We start from the raw sequence: 20,977 nt of genomic DNA, 5'->3' as shown, positions 1-20,977 counted from the left end.
TCCACTCCAATTTCCTATCCATTCTTTTAAACTAAGTACCATCGTTTTTTTAAGAAAAGACACAAAGGTGGAGTGAAAGCATTTAAATACCTAATCCCTGTATATATTCCACATTTCACTTCCCACCTTCCTTCCTTATCTCTTTCCACCATCTGCACCCTTTAGTCATCTCCAGTCTTGGTTACGAGTGATGGCTCGATAATACAATTATTGACTGAATCTTCCAAATCTTGAAGAACAGAAAGTTGCCATTCAGAGTATCTGACATATGGCGAGAGAAGCAAACAAGCAACTTGTATTGTGGTGTGATAAATGCAGTCCAGGCCCTCAGAGACACAGCCCCCCCCCCCCCCCCCCCCCCCCCCCCCCCCCATTGAAAGCACTACTACTTCTTCTACTTGCCTAAAGTTGTAAGACAATTTGTTCTGTTTGATCTTCTGTGCACGCCAGGTTGATTGCATTCGTCGAAAGAGGGTGGACCGGGTGAAGGTTGGAATCTCCCACCCCATTGAAAGCACTATCATTAAGAATCCCCGTCATCCAGGCCATGCCCTCTTCTCACTGCTACCATTGGGTAGGAAGTACAGAAACCTGAAGTCACACCACAATATTCAGAAACAGCTATTTTCCTGTAACCATCTGGTTTCAGAACCGACCTGCACAACCCTAATCCTTTAGGAAAGTACTGCAGATGCCTCTGTGTTGCAGCTGGTATTGGAAATTCATCCTACAGAATTCAAAAATCACTAGCTAAAAATTTAAGATACAGAATTAAATGAATTAATGTGAAAATACATGTGCAGGTGATGCAATTTGGTGTTGCAGAAGAACAAGAAATAGACTGTTTTCAAGGAGCACACCCCCACCCCCATCCCACATAAACATACTTGACTTTGCCCTCACCAATTGACCTGTTGCAAATATGGATGTTTATGACAGTGGTGACTACTACACATTTCTTGCCGAGATAATGTAAAGTTAATTTCTTCACACACAGAGTGGTGTTCATTTGGAATGAGCTGCCAGAAGAAGTCGCGGTTGCGGGTATAAGCACGACATTTAAAAGGCATTTGGTCAGGTACATGGATAGGAAGAGTTTATGGGGATATGGGCCAAATGCTGGCCAATGCGACTAGCGCAGTTATTAAACCTCGTCCTCATGGATGATTTGGGCCGAAGGGCCAGTTTCAATGTATGACTATGATTCAAATGTATCAAATATGTTTCTGATGTTTAGTGATTTACTGCTGAACCCATCCCTACGCATCCTTCCCCTCCCAAAGCCTCTTTACTATCTGTGTAAACGAATGAACTTCACTTGCCACGATGAGTCCAATTCCTAAAACATTCAAAAAATGCATAACCAAATCGATTGGCTTCCCATTGACCAATCTATGCATTTAGTCCCTCAACTATCAGCAAATTATAGCTGTAGTAGCATTTACAAAATATCTTACAACATTGATAGCACCTCTCAAACCTGCAACTTCTAACACCTAGGACAAGGACAAAGATGCCTGGGAACACCAGAACCTTCATTTTGTTTTTCAAATGGCACATCCTCCTGGTGTGTAAATTTACTAGTTTTCTAACATTGTCTACCATTATAACATTGGAGTGATAAACAAAGACTTCCTACCCAATAAGTAAATGATAATACCTTTATCACATAGACTGCACATATACACATTATCACTCAGATCTAAATCTTCTTGACAATTAGAAATGATCAATATGCCCATTTGCCTCCAAAATACACAGACGTTGAATGAATAAAAAATTCTACTCAAGGATGCAATGTAACCAGTATGCATGCTTACTTTGGGGTCTTTTTTTAAACATTTTAAACTATTTTATTTTTCCCTCATTTAGGATGAATTTGTGTCTGCAATGGTGGAAATATGCAAATCGCTTATGTACCTGAACATATCTTACACTAGTATTGGTGATGCTACACTTAGGTCATTATCAAAGTAAGTTGTTCCATTGTTAATCTTTCAGTCTCTATTTCAGGAGTACACAAGCCTATCCAGTTTATAGACTGATTGCACTACTTTCATTCACACTTCACTTTAGTCCTATTTTCTTCTGTTTTTAATTATCATTATTAGCTGGTGTCAGTAAAAGTTGATCTATTAATAGGTACCTTTATATGTTGAGTAAGGAATTTGCTGTGATATTTTTCTTCACACTGGCAAAGATTTATTAAACACTACATACAAATATAATGCAAGAATTATTGTACTTTGTTACTTCGAAAATGTCAAACTACGTGACAATAGAGAATAGCACTTGGAGTTAACTTTCCAGCTTTAAATATAATGCTTTTGTTGTAGGATTACAAACTCGTTTTGATTTCAGATTTGAAAACATGCATTCAGAGAGATTTATTTCAGACTTTGTCATATTAACAAACTTTGTTTTATAAAATGGTTGCATCAGTTTTAAATTTAAAATAAACCTGCTTTAATTTTCATTAAAAATATCTGAGGAACTTTTTTTATTTTCATTTTGACTCTGCATGGAAGATTTTCCTGCAGGGAAAGGTAAAGAAAATTCTATAAATAACATTGGCATTGAGCTTAATAGTTACCAGACCAGCTCCATTCCAGATGCACAAGCTCTGGACTTCTGTTAAAGACAAATGCAGTACGAGGTTGTTGCAGTTGAAACAAGACTAAAAACGACTCCCCAAAACTAGCTTGCAGCACAAACTCTATCGATTGCATTTGCACTTTTTTCATGCCTTTAGCCTGCTCTGCCATTCAGCAAGTAATTAATAGAACAGAACAGAAGAAACCCCATCTGCAAACCTACTGTACTGTTGTTTATTGTAGGCTTAACAACTTCAAAATACCCACACTAGAAATAGAACTGCATGTTTCACTGTCTTGTTTCTGATTTAATGCTGCCAAATCTTGCAGGTCATAAAATTCCAGCAGGAAAACTTTGCATGGTAGAGATCTAAATTAGCTTTCCTTTTCAGTATCTTGATAGTATTACAATTGAAAGTCTTCCACGTTTTTCTTCTCTTTCAAGATTTGGTCTGAATCTGCAATATCTGAGCCTGGCATATGCAAAGAAATACACAAATAAAGGTTTGAATTACCTTGCCACGGGGAAGGGCTGCCACAGGCTTGTCTATCTGGACATTTCAGGCTGCACTGAGGTTAGTCTACACAACTTTTTTGCTGCTATGAGAAACGATATTCTTCGATGGTGGTTAACAATCCCAGTCTTGAGCGGCAGACTGAGTAATGCAGGAAGGGGGAGGGGAGTTGAAGCTAGTGTGGAGTTACAGAATTCCAAGCTGCCAAAAATGATTGCTCCCTCGGGCTTCTGGCAGAATTCCAAATGGTTTTCAGCTCAGCTCAGAAAATATATAATTGGCTCAGTCAAAAAAGAATCAGTGAAGTTATTAAAGGGATATGCCTTTATTTTATCACATTCATCATGGTCATTTACAGTTATAACCAATACCCACTTTTGACTTTCTTGCCCATATGTTCAATCCTTCTCACCCCCTTCTTCACCTCATTTCCTTCTGCTCCATCTTCCTCTCCCCCATTTTCCCCTATTTTATTTTTGCCTTTTTCATATCTTCCTTACTGTTTCTTCTCACCTTCCCCCTTCTTTCTTCCTCCATTTCTCTCAATAATCTCTGGCCTTTTTACCACAACCCTTCTCCCCCACCACTTCCAAAAGCCTCCTTCTATTAAACTCCTCTTATACCCCTTCTATTTAGATTTTCTCTCCCATCCTCTACCCTCCCCATCCCTCACCCCCACCACTCCGCTATCTTAAAAAACATCCCTGTTTTTGTATTCCAGCTGTCTTTAAATAAATGCTAGCATTGCGTTTGCCTTCTTTACTACCGATTTGACTTGCAGATTAACTTTTTGGGAATCCTGCACCAGCACTCCCAAGTCCCTTTGTATCTCCGATTTCTGGATTCTCTCCACATTTAGAAAATAGTCTACTCCTTTATTCCGACTACCATAATGCACGACTCCACACTCCATATTATATTCCGGTTTTTTGCCTCCCCCAGGAGATCACGCGGTTCTTGGGGTGGAGAGGGGTGATAGCGGTATAAAGGGGAGGGTAGTGTCTTGTGTTCTGTGTCTTGTGTCTACTGTTTGTGGGTAAGTGTGTCTGTTTAGTGTTCAGCCATGAGTGAATGGCGGTGCGGGCTCGACGGACCTGGTGGTCTACTCTCGCACCTACTTTCTATGATTCTATGATCTACCACCTCTCTGCCCACTCTCCAAACCTGTCCAAGTCCTTCTGCAGAGTCCCTGCCTTCTCTGCATTTCCACCTATTTTCGTATCATCCGCAAACTTAGCCACAGAGCCTTCAATCCTCTCATCCAAATCATCAATATACAACACGAAGAGTAGCGGCCCCAGCACCATCCCCTGCGGAACTCCGCTAGTCACTGGCAGCCAACCAGAAAAAGGTCCCTTTATGGCCACTCTTTACCTTCTGCCATCCTGTCAACCTGCTATCCATGCTAGTATCTGTCCTTTGATACAATATGCTCTCATCTTCCTTAGCAGCACTATGTGTGGCATCTTATCAAAGGCTTTCTAAACATCTAGGTCAACAACGTCCACTGACTCTCCTTTGTCTGTCTTACTATTTACTTCTTCAAAGAATTCCAGCAGATTTGTCAGGTAAGATCTCCCTTTCATAAAACCATGCTGACTGGCCTATTTTAGCATGAACTTCCAAGTACTCCACAAGCTCATCCTTTATAATGGGCTCTAAAATCTTACCCACCACTGAAACCAGACAAACCGGCCTATCCTATCGTTCCCACTATTCTGATTTACTCCCTTCTTGTGCAGCAGGGTAATATTGGCAATTTAGTCTGTTGTCAAAGTGACATAGACTTTATTCTCACTGTGCCTCCCACTCTTGATTGTGACAGGTCTTTGTTTTCCTCTTTGGTAGAAGCATGCTAGCCTTCTTTGGTTGTTTCCAGTTGTATTGCTGCACTTCTCTGCACCTTTGGTTCAGCAGTGTTTTGTTAATAGTACAGGATGTCCTCAAATATTTCTCCAGAGATGCTGCCTGACATGCATAATTGCTTCAGTATTTTGTGTCTATCCCAGATTACAAACACCTGGTTTAAGGACATCTACGCAAAGGAGTGAGCCTCCAAAATATTATTGAATTCAAAATCCGATGTACATACATACATTCGTCCCTGCAAACTAATTTCCTCTCTTGCTCTATTTTTATTAGTGTTCTTCCTTATCAGCCTTATGTGCTTCTTATGCTAGCTATCTATCTATCTATCTATCTATCTATCTATCTATCTATCTATCTATCTATCTATCTATCTATCTATCTATCTATCTATCTATCTATCTATCTATCTATCTATCTATCTATCTCTTGTTTCTATGTCTTGAATGAATGAATGAAAACTTTCATCTGTCTGTCTGTCTGCCTGAAATTACGGCAAAATGGTAAACGATAGCGCTACAATTTTTGGCCCTCCTTACTCGCCATTGTCCTGGTGTGTGGTGTATCAAGTTTCTATCAGATTGACGATATATTTTACAAGTTATTCACATTTTAAACTTTACAAAACCCCACTTTGACAAAAATATTTCATCTGCACTGGCAGTTAACAGCGTATGATGTTCCAATGGAATCTAATTTACATAAACTGCCCGTCAGCAGCGTTCCACCCCACAATGACATCACAATGGATCTCATTTACATTTAAAAAAAGCTCAGTTTTCAAAAACACAGCAGCACTCCACCATTACATCACAATGGGATCTCATACACATAAAATAAAAAACACAGCAGCTTCCACCACACAATGACAGCGGGGGGGGGGGGGGGGGGGGAGGTTATGGAGGGAGGGGGGGAGGGAGTGACTGAGGGTAGTGGAAAGGAGAGGGAGGGAGAGGTGAGGGAGGGAGTGGGGGAGGGGAGGAGGAGAGGGGAAAGAAGAGGGAGGGTGAAGAGGAGGGGGAGGGAGTGCTGGGGGATGAGGGGAAATGAGCTGCGCCTGCGCAGTTGGGGGCTATGGGTGAGTGGTGGAATATTGCGTTGGGGGAACGGGTTGCGTTGGCACATTTAAAACTGTACAAAACCCCACTTTGACAAAATTCACTTGCATGCACTGACAGTTAGCAGCTTATGACGTCACAATGAGATCCCAAATCTCATTTACATAAAAGATTGCTCTTTTCAAGAGCGGGAGGAAGAGGTGAGGGAGGGAGTGGGGGAGGGGAGGATGAGAGGTGAAAGAGTTGGGGGGCTATGGGTGAGTGGTGGAATATTATGTTGGGGGAACGGGTTGCGTTGGGGGAACGGGTGAGTGGTGGAATATTGTGTTGAGGGAACTGGGCCCAATGGGTCCCACTTGGTCTAGTTTATTACAAAATTATGGAGATATAGTTACTATATCAAGTGATTTTTGCATATTTTCCAACATGAACAAAATCAATATGTTGACGTCTATAAAAACAAAATCTGTTACCCAGGCACAGCTTGTACACTACCTTTTAATCTCTGAGGATCAGGTTAGATGAGACTCTGGGTCTTTCCCCATTAGCTGTTTTTTCTGAGGTTTAAATTGTTAGAACTTGCAGGCAGTTGTTTTTCAAATTGGCCTAAGATGTCTTTGCATTTCTTTAAAATTAACACAGCACCTGCCTTATCAGATAAGATCTATTTTTTATTTATTCTTAAATTGTGGGCTTTGCTACCAATCCTGGTATTTATTAATCGTCTGTAGCCATACTAAAGAGATGGTAGTGAGCCGCTCTGTAGATCAAGAATTGGTTTGAGGTTTGGAGGTACACAAAAATGCTGGAGAAACTCAGCGGGTGCAGCAGCATCTATGGAGCGAAGGAGATAGGCAAAGTTTTGGTCTGTCTAAGGGTGAGGCTCAGGTATTCTATTCAAAACTCCATCATTAACCAAGCTGCAGTCTAAATTTTACCTCATAGGGTCAAAGTCATGGTGTCATACAATGTGGAAACAGGCCCTTCGGCCCAACTTGCCCACACCGGCCAACATGTCCCCACTGCACTAGTCCCACTTGCCTGCCTTTGGCCCATATCCCTCTAAATTTGTCCTATCCATGTACCTGTCTAATTGTTTCTTAAATGTTGCAATAGCCCTGCCTCAACTACCTCCTCTGGCAGCTTGTTCCATACACACTCCACCCTTTGTATGAAAATGTTACCCTCTCAGATTCCTATTGAATCTTTTCCCCTTTACCTTAAACCTATGTCATCTGGTCCTCAATTCCCCTACTCTGGGCAAGAGACTCTGCGTTTACACGATCTATTCCTCTCATGATTTTATACACCTCTATAAGATCACGATTCATCCTCCTACACTCCAATGAATAGAGTCCGAGCCTACTCAACCTCTCTCTATAGCTCAGGCCCTCGAGTCCTGGCAACCTCCTTGTAAATCTTCTTTGTATCCTTTCCAGCTTATCAATATCTTTCCAATAACATGGTGCCCAGAACTGAACACAATACCGAAATGCGGCCTCACCAACGTCTTATATAGCTGCAACATGACCTCCCAACTATACTCAATACTCTGATTGATAAAGGTCCATGTACCAAAAGCCTTTTGTGAGACTTAGCTGGTTACTTGCTGCCATGTAGCATAATTTCTTTCTAGTATTTGGATGTGATGATAAGTACTGTAGTTGCAGTGAATCTTACAGATGGTACACATTGCAGCCACAACATGTCAGCTAGTAGGTGGGGCGCAGATCCAATGAACTAGTTTGCCCTGGATAGTGTCATTGGACAGCATCCATCCAGACATGTGTGGAGCATAAAAAGATTTTAGGGTGTTTGGTGAGCTATCTACTGCAAGAAACCTGGCCTCTGACTTGTTTTAATAGTGATTGATGTTATGGAACTATGCCTGACAAGTTTTGTTATTAGTTAATGGTCATTCACAGGTTATGGTATGAGTGAATACTTGAGAATGGATTGAGTATGAGTTTGAAGAAGGGTCTCGACCCGAAACATTGCCTATTTCCTTCGCTCCATAGATGCTGCCTCACCCGCTGAGTTTCTACAGCATTTTTGTCTACTTGAGAATGGATGTCAAATGCATATGAGAAACATTGACATTTGTGAATACTATATACTTGAAAATAGATAGATCCTGATACATTTCCAATCATGAACAATGTCTGTGCATAGAAGCTTGTGAATGAAAGAATAAGGAGATTGAAGTTAAGTTATAGTGTAAATTTAAAGGCTAGTAATCATGCATATTCTTGGAATTATCAAGATTATTGAGCTCCATATTGAGCTGAAACCCATCTGGCTGCTGCTCCAGACGATAAATGTAACGTATGATTAAAAGCTTAACTGAAGTCGGAAGATGGTTTGAAGCTCCTTTTGCAGATCCTACAATCCAAAGCTATTATCAGTGTCTTCATCAGATACGCGGTAGAAACCTCAGAGAATGACACATGGGGCATTATTACATTTGACCTATCCTGCATGTTTTAGCTGACTTTCCACCCATGAGGATTATTGCAGGTCAGCACAAATACACATTACTATGGCTGCCTTTACAATTTCCTCTGATAACTCTCACAACCTACACAACCTGGCATCAATTAAGCAGTCGGAGCAATTTGGCTCGTAGATGCATCTCAAATGAAACCTACAGTGTATTCTGTTATTGGGGCATATGTGTATTCTTATTTTCATTTGGGGAATAAAATTCTTCTGTCAATGATATTTAGCACGAAAGCCAGTGTTAACAGATGGAATTTAATTCATTTTTCATATGCTACCAAAAGAATTGTCCAAAAGAAGAATCACTTAAGCATGACTAAAGGAATGCGGATCTAGCCTGTTTACTTAGCTTATAGATCTTCATTTACATTTTAACAGTCTAACTTCACACATGGCATATCTCCTGTCCATATAATGATTTTTTAAGAAACATGTTAACTACATTTTTCCGGACCAAGATTATTTATTAAATAAATATTGATTTTTCTGGGGTTTTCTGAGGATGGAAAATAATGTGGGCTTTGTATCACTGCTTTCCTAATACTTTTAGTACTTATGGTAATGCTTACACCAGGTGCTGGAAGCTGCCATACAAATATAGGAGGGCTTACTCAAATAAGGCAATAAAAATCGTGTTGTGCATAATATTTTCATTAGCAAGGCAGCATTTTTCTGCATCAATGTTGCTGAGTTTAGTGAGTGAAATTGATTTATTGCTAGTAATAGATTTTGCCAGTATAGTACCATACAGCACAGAAACACTTCCTTTGGCCCACTGAGTCCGTGTTAACCATATGCAACCATTTACTCTAATCCTACGCTAATACCTATGTAATTCTCCTCACATCATCCCTACATTTTACAACTGTTCTAGGGGCAATTTAGAGTGGCCAACCTGCACGTCTTTGGGATGTGGTAGGAAATCAGAGCCGCAAAAGAAAATTAATGCAATCACTTTTTAAAGTTATCAGTCAGATTGGCCCTCTCTGCAGGAGCTTCCTTGGTGCGAGTTGTATAAAGCTGATCTCAGGAAGCTTTGGACAACAGCAATTTGGCTGGGTATCCTACCATCACATTTGTGATTATATTGATTGTGAAGAAGGGTATTCTGTGTGGTTTTGCGAACAGAGTGTGGTTTAGCCATTATTTGATGATTGACAGATTAAAATGCATGTAGAAAAGGTTATTTCAACTTGCTAGAGGTCGGATTTTCTCTGTACCTGTACTTAGAAAACACCAAGCTCTTTTTATTGTGTGTTAACCTAAAAATTGTATTGCTGTTCCAACTGACATACACAGATCAAATGTATTCAAATTAACTTAGGTTTGTATTGCATTGTTATGCATGTTTTATGCATTTCTTGTTTCAGATCTCAGTGAGAGGTTTTAAGTCATTAGGAATTGGCTGCAATGAAATTGAGCACCTTGTAATCAATGATATGGCTACACTTACCACTACCTGCATCGTAGTAAGTGCAGTATTATTTAATTAACTAAATGATGATAACAGTAAATTGTTAATTCACTATTTTATGCCTCCTCTTATTTTTATTTTTTTATTGGAATAATACTTTGAAATGTTTTGTCTGCTTCAAAAGAATGAACCCAACAGCTGGAAACTGCAGATAATGGAAAGCTGAAATATGATGCCTAAATTATATGCCTAAATTAAAAACGTTGTTAATACTCAGCAGTTAAAGTGGTGAGAGAAACAAGGTTAATGTTTTTATAACAATAACTTTTCTCAGTTTTCTTGAAAGGTCATCAAGCTGAAATGTTAATTCTATTTCCCTCATCACTGATGATGTCTGACGTTTTGAATATTTCCAATATTTTCTGAGTAATCGGATTCAACCATTGATCTTTGCATGAGATTTAGCACGAGTTACATTACTATCCCTTTAATAAATTGAATATATTTGAGACTTTAAGATATTTTTGTACCAGAAATAAGAAAACATCTATAAAAAGTATAATTAATGAAACCAACATGTAATTAATGGAAATGAGTCATAGTCAAGTCATACAGCATGGTAACAGGCTATTCAGCCCAAATGTCCATGCCTACCAAGATGCCCATGTGAGCCAGCCCCATTTCCCCACATTTGACCCATATCCATCTAAACCTTTTGTATCCATATACCCATTCAAATGTCTTTTAAATGTTGTTATTGTACCTGCCTCAACTACTTCCTCTGGCAGTTTGTTGTATATATGTACCTCAGGTTCCTGTTAAATATTTCATCCATTCAGCCCTTCGAGCCAGCAACGCCATTCAATGCGATCATGGTAGTTCATCCAAAATCAGTACCCCGTTCCTGCAATCCCCCCATTCCCCTTGATTCCGCTAGCCCTAAAAGCTCTATCTAACTCTCTTTTGAACACATCCAGCGAATCAGCCTCCACTGCCTGAGGCAGAGTATTCCACAAATTCACAACTCCCTGTGTGAAAAGGTTTTTCCTCCATCTCTGTTCTGTGGCCTACCCCTTATCCTTAAACTGTGGCCCCTGATTCTGGATTCCCTCAACATCGTGAACATGTTTCCTGCATCTAGCGTGTCCAATCCCTTAATAATTTTATATGGTTCTATAAAATCCCCTCTCATCCATCTAAATTCCAGTGAATACAAGCCCAGTTGCTCCATTCTTTCATCATATGACAGTCCCGCTATCCCGGGAATTAACCTCATGAACCTATGCTGCACTCCCTCACTAGCAAGAATGTCCTTTCTCAAATTAGCAGACCAAAACTGCACATAATACTCCAGGTGTGGTTTCACCAGGTGTGATCCTGTACAACTGCAGAAGGACCTCTTTGCTCCTCAACTCTACTCCTCTCTTTATGAAGGCCGACATGCCATTAGCTTTCTTCACTTCCTGTTGTACCTGTATGCCTACTTTCAGTGACTGATGTACTAGGACACGCAGGTCTCATTGTACTTCCCCTTTTCCTAACCTGACACCATTCAGATAATAATCTGCTTTCCTGATTTTGCCACCAAAGTGGATAATGTCATATTTATCCACATTATACTGCATCTGCCATGCATCACCCAACCTGTCCAAATCACTCTGCATCCTCATAGCATCCTTTTCACAGTTCACACTACCACCCAGCTTTGTGTCATCTGCAAATTTGCTAATGTTATTTTTAATTCGTTCATCTAAATCATTAATGTATATTGTAAATAGCTGCGGTCCCAGCACCGAACCTTGCGGCACCCCACTAGTCACTGCCTGCCATTCTGAAAAGGACCCGTTAATCCCTGCTCTTTGTTTCCTGTCTGCCAACCAATTTTCTATCCATGTCAATACCCTACCCCCAATACCATCTGCTCTAATTTTGCCCACTAATCTCCTTTTGTGGGACCTTATCAAAGGCTTTCTGTAAGTCCAGGTACACTACATCCACTGGCTCTCCCTTGTCCATTTTATTTGTCCTCAAAAAAATTCAGAAGGTTTGTCAAGCATGATTTCTCTTTGTAAATCTACGCTGACTTGGACCGATTCTGCTTGACTAATCTTCTGGAATGCTTGACTAATCTTCTGGAATGCTTGACTAATCTTCTGGAATTTTTTGAGGATGTGACAAGTAAAATGGATGAAGGGGTGCCAGTGGATGTAGTGTATCTAGACTTTCAGAAAGCCTTTGATATGGTCCCGCACGGGAGACTGGTGACTAAAATTAGAGCACATGGTATTGGGGGTAGGGTGTTGACATGGATAGAAAATTGGTTGCCAGACCGGAAGCAAAGAGTAGGAGTGAACGTGTCCTTTTCAGAATGGCAGGCAGTGGCGAGTGGAGTGCCGCAAGGCTCGGTGTTGGGGCCACAACTGTTTACCATATATATTAATGATTTGGAAGAGGGAATTAGGAGCCACACTAGAAGTTTGCGGATGATACAAAGCTGGGTGGCAGTGTGAACTGTGAAGAGGATGTTAGGAGGTTGCAGGGTGACCTGTACAGGTTGAGTGAGTGGGCAGATGCATGGCAGATGCAGTATAATATAGATAAATGTGAGGTTATCCACTTTGGCAGCAAAAACAAGGGGGCAGATTATTATCTCAATGGGGTTAGGTTAGGTAAGGGAGAGGTGCAGTGAGACCTGGGCATCCTTGTACACCAGTCACTGAAAGTTGGCTTCCAGGTACAGCAGGCAGTGAAGAAAGCTAATGGAATGTTGGCCTTCATAACAAGAGGATTTCAGCATAGGAGTAAAGGGGTTCTTCTGCAGTTGTATAGGGCTCTGGTGAGACCACATCTGGAGTATTGTGTACAGTTTTGGTCTCCTAATTTGAGGAAGGACATCCTTGTGATTGAGGCAGTGCAGTATAGGTTCATGAGATTGATCCCTGCGATGGCGGGACTGTCATATGAGGAAAGATTGAAAAAACTAGGCTTGTATTCACTGGAGTTTAGAAGGATGAGGGGGAATCTTATAGAAACATATAAAATTATAAAAGGACTGGACAAGCTAGATGCAGGAAAATTTTTCCCAATGTTGGGCGAGTCCAGAACCAGGGGCCACAGTCTTAGAATAAAGGGGAGGTCATTTAAGACTGAGGTGAGAAAAAACTTTTTCTTCCAGAGAGTTGTGAATTTATGGAATTCCCTGCCACAGAGGGCAGTGGAGGCCTAGTCACTGGATGGATTTAAGAGAGAGTTAGATAGGGTTCTAGGGGCTAGTGGAGTCAAGGGATATGGGGAGAAGGCAGGCACGGGTTATTTATAGGGGACGATCAGCCATGATCATAATGAATGGCGGTGCTGGCTCGAAGGACCGAATGGCTTCCTCCTGCACCTATTTTCTATGTTGCTATGTTACTGCTATCCAAATGCCTTTGATAATTGACTCCAGCATCTTCCCCATTACCAATGTCCGGCTAACTGGTCTATAATTCCCTGCTTTCTCCCTCCCTCCTTTCTTGAAAAGTGGGATAACATTAGCTACCCTCCAATCCACAGGAACTGATCCTGAATCTATAGAACATTGGAAAATGATCACCAATGCATCCACGATTTCTAGAGCCACCTCATTGAGTATCCTGGGATGCAGACCATCAGGCCCTGGGGATTTATCAGCCTTCAGTCCCATCAGTCTACCCATTTCCTGACTAATGTGAATTTCCTTCAGTTCCTCCGTCACCCTGGGTCCGCTGTCCCCTAGTACATCTGGGAGATTGTTTGACAATAGACAATAGGTGCAGGAGTAGGCCATTCAGCCCTTCGAGCCAGCACCACCATTCAATGTGATCATGACTGATCATCCCCAATCAGTACCCCGTTCCTGCCTTCTCCCCATATCCCGTGACTCCGCTATTTTTAAGAGCCCTATCTAGCTCTCTCTTGAAAGCATCCAGAGAACCTGCCTCCACCACCCTCTGAGGCAGAGAATTCCACAGACTCACCACTCTCTGTGAGAAAAAGTGTTTCATCGTCTCCGTTCTAAATGGCTTACTCCTTATTCTTAAACTGTGGCCCCTGGTTCTGGACTCCCCCAACATCGGAAACATGTTTCCTGCCTCTAGCGTGTCCAAACCCTTAACAATCTTATATGTTTCAATGAGATATCCTCTCATCCTTCTAAACTCCAGAGTGTACAAGCCTAGCTGCTCCATTCTCTCAGCATATGACAGTCCCGCCATCCCGGGAATTAACCTTGTAAACCTACGCTGCACTCCCTCAATAGCAAGAATGTCCTTCCTCAAATTAGGGGACCAAAAGTGCACACAATACTCCAGGTGTGGGTTGTGTCTTCCCTAGTCTGCCATTTCTTTGTTCCCCATAAAAAAAATCATCTGTTTCTGTCTTCAAGGGACCCACATTTGTCTTAACTAATTTTTTCCTCTTCACATACCTAAAGAAGCTTTTACTATCCTCCTTTATATTCTTGGCTAGCTTACCTTCATACTTCAACTTTTGATTAAGAAAGATGCACTGAGCAGAAAATGGTGCGGGCCATAATAAAAATGAATAAAACTGCAGGTACTGGCATTCTGATTAAAATAGAAGAAATTGTAAACATTCAGTATATCAAAGCAGCATCTGAAAGAGAAGCAGTTAATAGAATCATAATGTTCTAACAAATGATTTGCAAACAGGAATGATTCTCTTTCTTTTTTCATTGGTGCTACTTGATCTGCTGAGTATTTCAAGCATTCTGTTTTTATGTCCTGTACCTTAAATCTACAGCATACAGTCTTACAGTTTATGGAAGAAACATAATTTAAGACTGAATAGGGTAGAAAACATTCAAAAGTAAGTCAGGAATAACTTTATTTTTCAAATTCCTTGTCTTTTATGACAACTGTTTTATCATGTTCCACAACATTTTCTCTGTTTCAAAGTCTACAGAGAGATTTATGCCAGTTGGAAGAGTGGGCTGAAAGATGGCAGATGGAGTTTAATGCTGATAAATGTGAGGTGCTACATCTTGGCAGGACAAATCAAAATAGGACGTACATGGTAAATGGTAGAGAATTGAAGAATGCAAGTGAACAGAGGGATCTGGGAATAACTGTGCACAGTTCCCTGAAAGTAGAATCTCATGTAGATAGGGTGGTAAAGAAAGCTTTTGGTGTGCTGGCCTTTATAAATCAGAGCATTGAGTATAGAAGTTGGGATGTAATGTTAAAATTGTACAAGGCATTGGTGAGGCCAATTCTGGAGTATGGTGTACAATTTTGGTCGCCTAATTATAGGAAGGATGTCAACAAAATAGAGAGAGTACAGAGGAGATTTACTAGGATGTTGCCTGGGTTTCAGCAACTAAGTTACAGAGAAAGGTTGAACAAGTTAGGGCTTTATTCTTTGGAGCGCAGAAGGTTAAGGAGGGACTTGATAGAGGTCTTTAAAATGATGAGAGGGATAGACAGAGTTGACGTGGATACGCTTTTCCCACTGAGAGTAGGGAAGATTCAAACAAGGGGACATGACTTGAGAATTAAGGGACTGAAGTTTAGGGGTAACATGAGGGGGAACTTCTTTACTCAGAGAGTGGTGGCTGTGTGGAATGAGCTTCCAGTGAAGGTGGTGGAGGCAGGTTCGTTTTTATCATTTAAAAATAAATTGGATAGTTATATGGACGGGAAAGGAATGGAGGGTTATGGTCTGAGCGCAGGTATATGGGACTAGGGGAGAATACGTGTTCGGCACGGACTAGAAGGGTCGAGATGGCCTGTTTCCGTGCTGTAATTGTTATATGGTTATATTATATGGTTATATGTTTCTCTCTTCACAGATGTTTCATTTTTTTTCCAATCTTGTCACCTGCACGTTTTGCATTTTGATTAATATTCCAATATTGTATTTGTTTTTTGTTTTTCTTTTTACACCATGAAGCTCAGTAATAATGCAGTCCATTTTTATTTTATCCTTATAGGCAATGGCTGGTTACTATTCTAATCTCACAACAGTTTCACTTCTTGCCTCGCCACACATATCTGATTCAGCTGTTAGAGCACTTTCCCAAGGAAACAAGCTTACCGTATTTAAAACTGAAGGTTTGATTAATTATGGAGTACTTTATTTACTACATTAGACTTTTTTACAAGCTACATCTTTAACTAGCAAAATTCTTTGACTATAACTGATGTTTTGCCACAATAGGTAATAAACGTTTAACTGATATAAGCTTCAAAACGTTCGGCACCAGTTGTCCAAATTTGAAACACATCTATGTGTCAGACTGTCCAAAGATAACTGACAACAGCTTGAAATTCATATCATCACTGAAAGACATCGTTGTGTTGAATATTTCAGACTGTATAAGGTAATAATCTTGAATAAACTATTACCTATTTAGATCTTTTCAATAACTCTTTATAATCTATTTTTTTATTCCAAAATTTATCTCATTCATGGTGTTTAAAATAAGTTTATGTTAAAGATCTAGACAAGAGCCATGGTATTTACTGTTTTTTAAAATGTGGGTTAGATTTTCCCGACAGCACATTCTCAAACTCTAAATGTACTACTTTAGGGTAGCTCAGAAGTACATTTCCTGTGGGTTTGTCGTTGCATTTGGATAACCAGGGGAGCATTGCTGATTTCAAGGCTGGGATATCCATCTCTACGACAACTGTTGAAGACCATGGTTAATCATAAGGGAGCCACATGACAAATGGATGCTTCGAAGTATATTTGAGAAGAGAACACTGAAGAATTCATAATTTTAAGATCTAATCTAGAAGTGCTATTGAAGAAGATGGAATAAAAGTTATTACTTCTTTCAAGTCTAGGAGAATCTTACTTTAGACCAGCTATGTGTCATGCATGGGCGGAGGCTGTGTGAGCTAACATGCTTTCACATTGTAAGGATGTGGGAACAAATGAGAAAGAGATTAATAAAGGTCCCATGTTAAAGGGGTCGGTACTTCTTCAAGGAAGTAAAATAATCAAAATCAGATGGGAGGAGTACTTCAAGACATTTCCAAATCGTGAATGATGAAGTTGCCAACTGTCATGTCAGTTGCCAACATAAAAACAATCCTTCAAACATCCAGAAGCTGCAGGGTCAGACTAGGAAAATTAGGTTGGTACTGGACCCCAAGAAAGGGAATTTGTAGAGTACCTCCGAGATGGATTCTTAGAGCTACTTGTAGTGGAGCCTATCAGGGAAAAGGCAAATTTGGATTTAGTGTTATGTCATGAACCGGATTTGATAAGGGAACTCAAGGTAAGGGAACCATTAGGAGACAGTGACCACAATATGATAAGTATTAATCTGCAATTTGATAGGGAGAAGGTGATATCGGATGTGTCAGTATTGCAGTTGGGCAAAGGGGACTACAGAGGCATGAAGGAGGAGCTGGCCAAAGTTGACCGGAAATGGACCCTAGCAGGGATGACGATAGAACAGCAATGGCAGGAATTTCTGGGAATACTCTGGAAGATGCAGGATCTTTTCATTCCAAAGAGGAAGAAAGATTCTAGGGAGAGAAAGAGGCAACCGTGGCTGATAAGGGAAGTCAAGGACAGTATAAAACTAAAAGAGAAGTCATTGGAACATAGCAAAGATTAGTGGGAAGCCAGAGGATTGGGAAGGTTTTAAAGAACAATGGGTGACTAAAAGGACAATACGGGGAGAAAAGATGAAATATGATGGTAAGCCAGCCAATAATATAAAAGAGGATAGCAAGAGTTTCTTCAGTTATATAAAGAGCAAGAAAGATGCAAGAGTGGACGTTGGACAGCTGGAGAATGATGATAATGGGGAATAAGGAAATGGCAGAGGAGTTGAATAACCTTTTTGCATCAGTCTTGACAGTGGAAGACACCAGCAATGTGCCTGAAATTCAAGAGAGTTAGGGGGTGGAAGTTAGTGGAGTGGCAATTACTATGGAGAAGGTGCTTGGGAAGCTGAAAGGGCTGAAGGTGGATGTCACCTGGTTCAGATGGACAGTAACCTGGGGTTCTGAAAGAGGTGGCTTTAGAGATTGTGGAGGCATTGATAGTGATATTTCAGGAATCACTAGAGTCAGGAGTGGTCCCAGATGATTGGGAGATTCCCAATATTACGCCGTTGCACAAAAATGAAGCAAGGCAGAATAGTGGGAACTATAGGTGCTCCCCGATTTACGATGCTTTGACGCGATATTTCGACTTTACAATCGGCAAACACTCAGCAACGGCTCACGTGATCGCGATATATCGCAATGCATTTTCGACTTGCGATATTTTGGTTGATGATGGGTTTATTGGAACGTAACCACATCGTAGGTCGAGGAGCAGCTGTATTCTAACTTTGGTTAGTCTGACTTCGGGGGTTGGTAAGATTTTAGAGTCCATTATAAAGAATGCAGTTACGGAGTACTTAGAAGTTCAGAATAAAATAGCCAAAGTCAGCATGGCTTTGTGAAATTTCTGCTTGACAAATTTGTTGGAATTCTTTGAAGAAGTAAATAGCAGGACAGATAAAGGAGAGTCAGTAGATGTTGTTCACTTAGATTTTCAGAAAGCATTTGATAAGGTGCCATGGGCTCTCATCTTCCTAAGCAGGGAAGATGAGAGCCCATGGTATCAAAGGGCAGATACTAGCATGGATAGCAGGTTGGCTGGATGGCAGAAGACAAAGAGTGGCAATAAAGGGGGCATTTTCTGGTTGGCTGCCAGTGACTAATGGAGTTCCACAAGGGTCAGTGCTGGGGCCGCTACTCTTCACATTGTATATTAATGATTTGGACGAGGAGATTGAAGGCTTTGTGGCCAAGTTTGCAGATGATACGAAATAGGTTGAAGGGCAGGTAGTGTAGAGAAAGCAGGGACGCTGCAGAAGAACTTGGACAGGTTGGGAGAGTGGCCAGTGAAGTGGCAGATGGAATATAGTGTTGCAAAGTGTGGTGTCATACATTTTGGTAGTAGGAATAAAGCCCTAGACTATTTTCTAAATAGGGTGAGAATCTATAAATCGGAGTGTAAAGGGACTTGGTAATGCTGGTGCAGGATTCCCAAAAAGTTAATCTGCAAGTCGAATCGGTAGTAAAGATAGCATTTATTTCAAGAGGGCTTTTATGGAAAAACAGGGATGTAAGGTTGAGGCTCTAAAAGGTGCTGGTAAGGCCGCATTTGGAATATTGTGAGCAATTTTGAGCACCATATCTGAAGAAGGATGTGCTGGCTCTAGAGGAGGTTTACAAGAATGATCTCAGGAATGAGTAGGTTAACCTATGATGAGCGTTTGTCGGCACTGGGCCTTTACACGCTGGAGTTTAGAAGAATGAGGGGGGTCCTCATTGAAACGTACAGAATGGTGAAAGGCTTGGATAGAGTGGATGGGGAGTGGATTTTTCCACTAGTGGGAGAATCTAGGACTAGAGGTAATTGTCTCAGAATTAAAGGACGTTCTTTTAGGAAGGAGATGAAGATACATATCTTTAGTCAGAGGGTGGTGAATCTTTGCCACAGAAGGTTGTGGAGGCCGAGTGGATATTTTTAAAGCAGAGATACTGTAAATAGATTCTTGATTAGTACGGGTGTCAGAGGTTATGGGGAGAAGGCAGGAGGATTGGGTTAGGAGGGAGAGATAGATCAGTCATGATTGAATGACTTGATGGACTGAATGGCCTAATTCTTCTCCTGTTCCTTATGGCATTATGACCTTATGACTGCATACCAGCTGAAATGTTTAAGGTTGGCGGTGAAGAGCTGGTATAGAAACTCTTTCAAGTTTTTATTCATTTCAAATATTCATTCTCCTCTGGGTTTGTAAAATTCCAATTTTGTCACGAAGAAAGGAGATGTCAAAGTGTGGAAGATACCTAGACATTACATGTTTCCATACATGACAAATTCCCACAAACACTCTTTATAGTGATTATTTTGCCTTGTTGAAGTATTCATATTGGAATCCCACTGCAGTTTCAGACCATGCCACAGGTCAACTGAGATGATTTAAGTTGCCTGCAAAATACACAAAAATGTAGGGAACAAAATCAGGACCACTACATAGGGTGACCTGACAAAGCTCTTTGACACAGTCAATCATGAAGCCCAGAGGAAGGTGCTGGCCAGATCTAGCTGTCTTCCAAAACTTTTATGGTCATCAGGCTTCTACTTGAGCAGCTTACTCTACTTTTCTATGTGATAGCCTGGAAAAAATACATTTTATCATCCAAACTGGGATTCAGTAAGATTAGGTGATTGTCCAGTGACTCCATTCTAGCATTGTTTCCCTTGATAATAGTTGTCTCCTGACCAGAATTGATTACTAATCGAGAAGAAATGAACGGATCTTTAAATATCAGCAATTCCACATAATGACCAGACCCTTCAAGGCATCCATTACAGATATTCAGTATTCAGTATGTTCTCACTAAGCCTGACACCATGAATGACCTGCAGCCTGTATTGGATCATTGAATCATAATGTTTTCAAAACAGAAACTGGTCTTTTGGCCCAAGTACATGCCAATCTTTTTGCTCATTTTCACTCATCCTATTTGCTCGCATTACTTCCATATTCCTCTAAGCCTTGCCTATTTAAAAACCTGTCCAAATCTTTCTTAAAGTTAACGATCGTGTCTGGCTCCATCACGTCCCCAGGCAGAGAGTTCCAGATATCAACCATTTTCTATGTAATCTTTATGATTGAATCAATGTGCTGGGTCCATGACAGATCTTCTTGTCTTAAATGTCTTTATTTTAACGTTTGTTTTGCATGTACAGCAATGAGAGAAGTATGCTTTTTATATATTACTTAAATAAAAGAGCAGATAAATATCTGTAAATGTGTAACACATATAATTTGTGTTGTAGTATCACTGATTTAGGTGTACGAACCTTTTTGGAAGGACAATCAGGTTCAAAGCTAAGAGAACTGAATCTCAGCAACTGCATCTTAATTACTGATTTAACAATACTGAAAATCGTACAGAGGTATGCAAAAATATTTTGATTATTTTATGAATAAGAAACTCAAGCTTTCCATTTACACAGAAAGTTAAC

The 20,977-nt window shown here is 40.5% G+C and overlaps 2 protein-coding genes across 2 annotated transcripts in view; one reads left to right on the top strand and one right to left on the bottom strand.

The window, feature by feature from the left end:
- The window catches only part of lrrc17 (leucine rich repeat containing 17), a 32,461-nt gene extending 29,216 nt beyond the window's left edge, over positions 1-3,245 (bottom strand). The window contains exon 1 of the mRNA XM_033039868.1: positions 3,110-3,245. The gene's annotated coding sequence lies outside the window, so the exon portion shown is untranslated. The remainder of the gene's footprint in view (positions 1-3,109) is intronic.
- Positions 1-20,977, top strand: part of LOC116984985 (dynein regulatory complex subunit 6) — a 114,302-nt gene that overhangs the window by 64,135 nt on the left and 29,190 nt on the right. The window contains exons 7-12 of the mRNA XM_033039345.1: positions 1,873-1,973; positions 3,040-3,169; positions 9,903-10,001; positions 15,915-16,035; positions 16,142-16,304; positions 20,789-20,908. Of these exons, the coding sequence (XP_032895236.1) occupies positions 1,873-1,973; positions 3,040-3,169; positions 9,903-10,001; positions 15,915-16,035; positions 16,142-16,304; positions 20,789-20,908 (734 nt within the window). The remainder of the gene's footprint in view (positions 1-1,872; positions 1,974-3,039; positions 3,170-9,902; positions 10,002-15,914; positions 16,036-16,141; positions 16,305-20,788; positions 20,909-20,977) is intronic.

The sequence above is a fragment of the Amblyraja radiata genome, chromosome 21 (assembly GCF_010909765.2).
Source record: "Amblyraja radiata isolate CabotCenter1 chromosome 21, sAmbRad1.1.pri, whole genome shotgun sequence".
Taxonomy (NCBI): domain Eukaryota; kingdom Metazoa; phylum Chordata; class Chondrichthyes; order Rajiformes; family Rajidae; genus Amblyraja; species Amblyraja radiata.
This window is presented reverse-complemented; position numbering and strand designations above follow the sequence as displayed.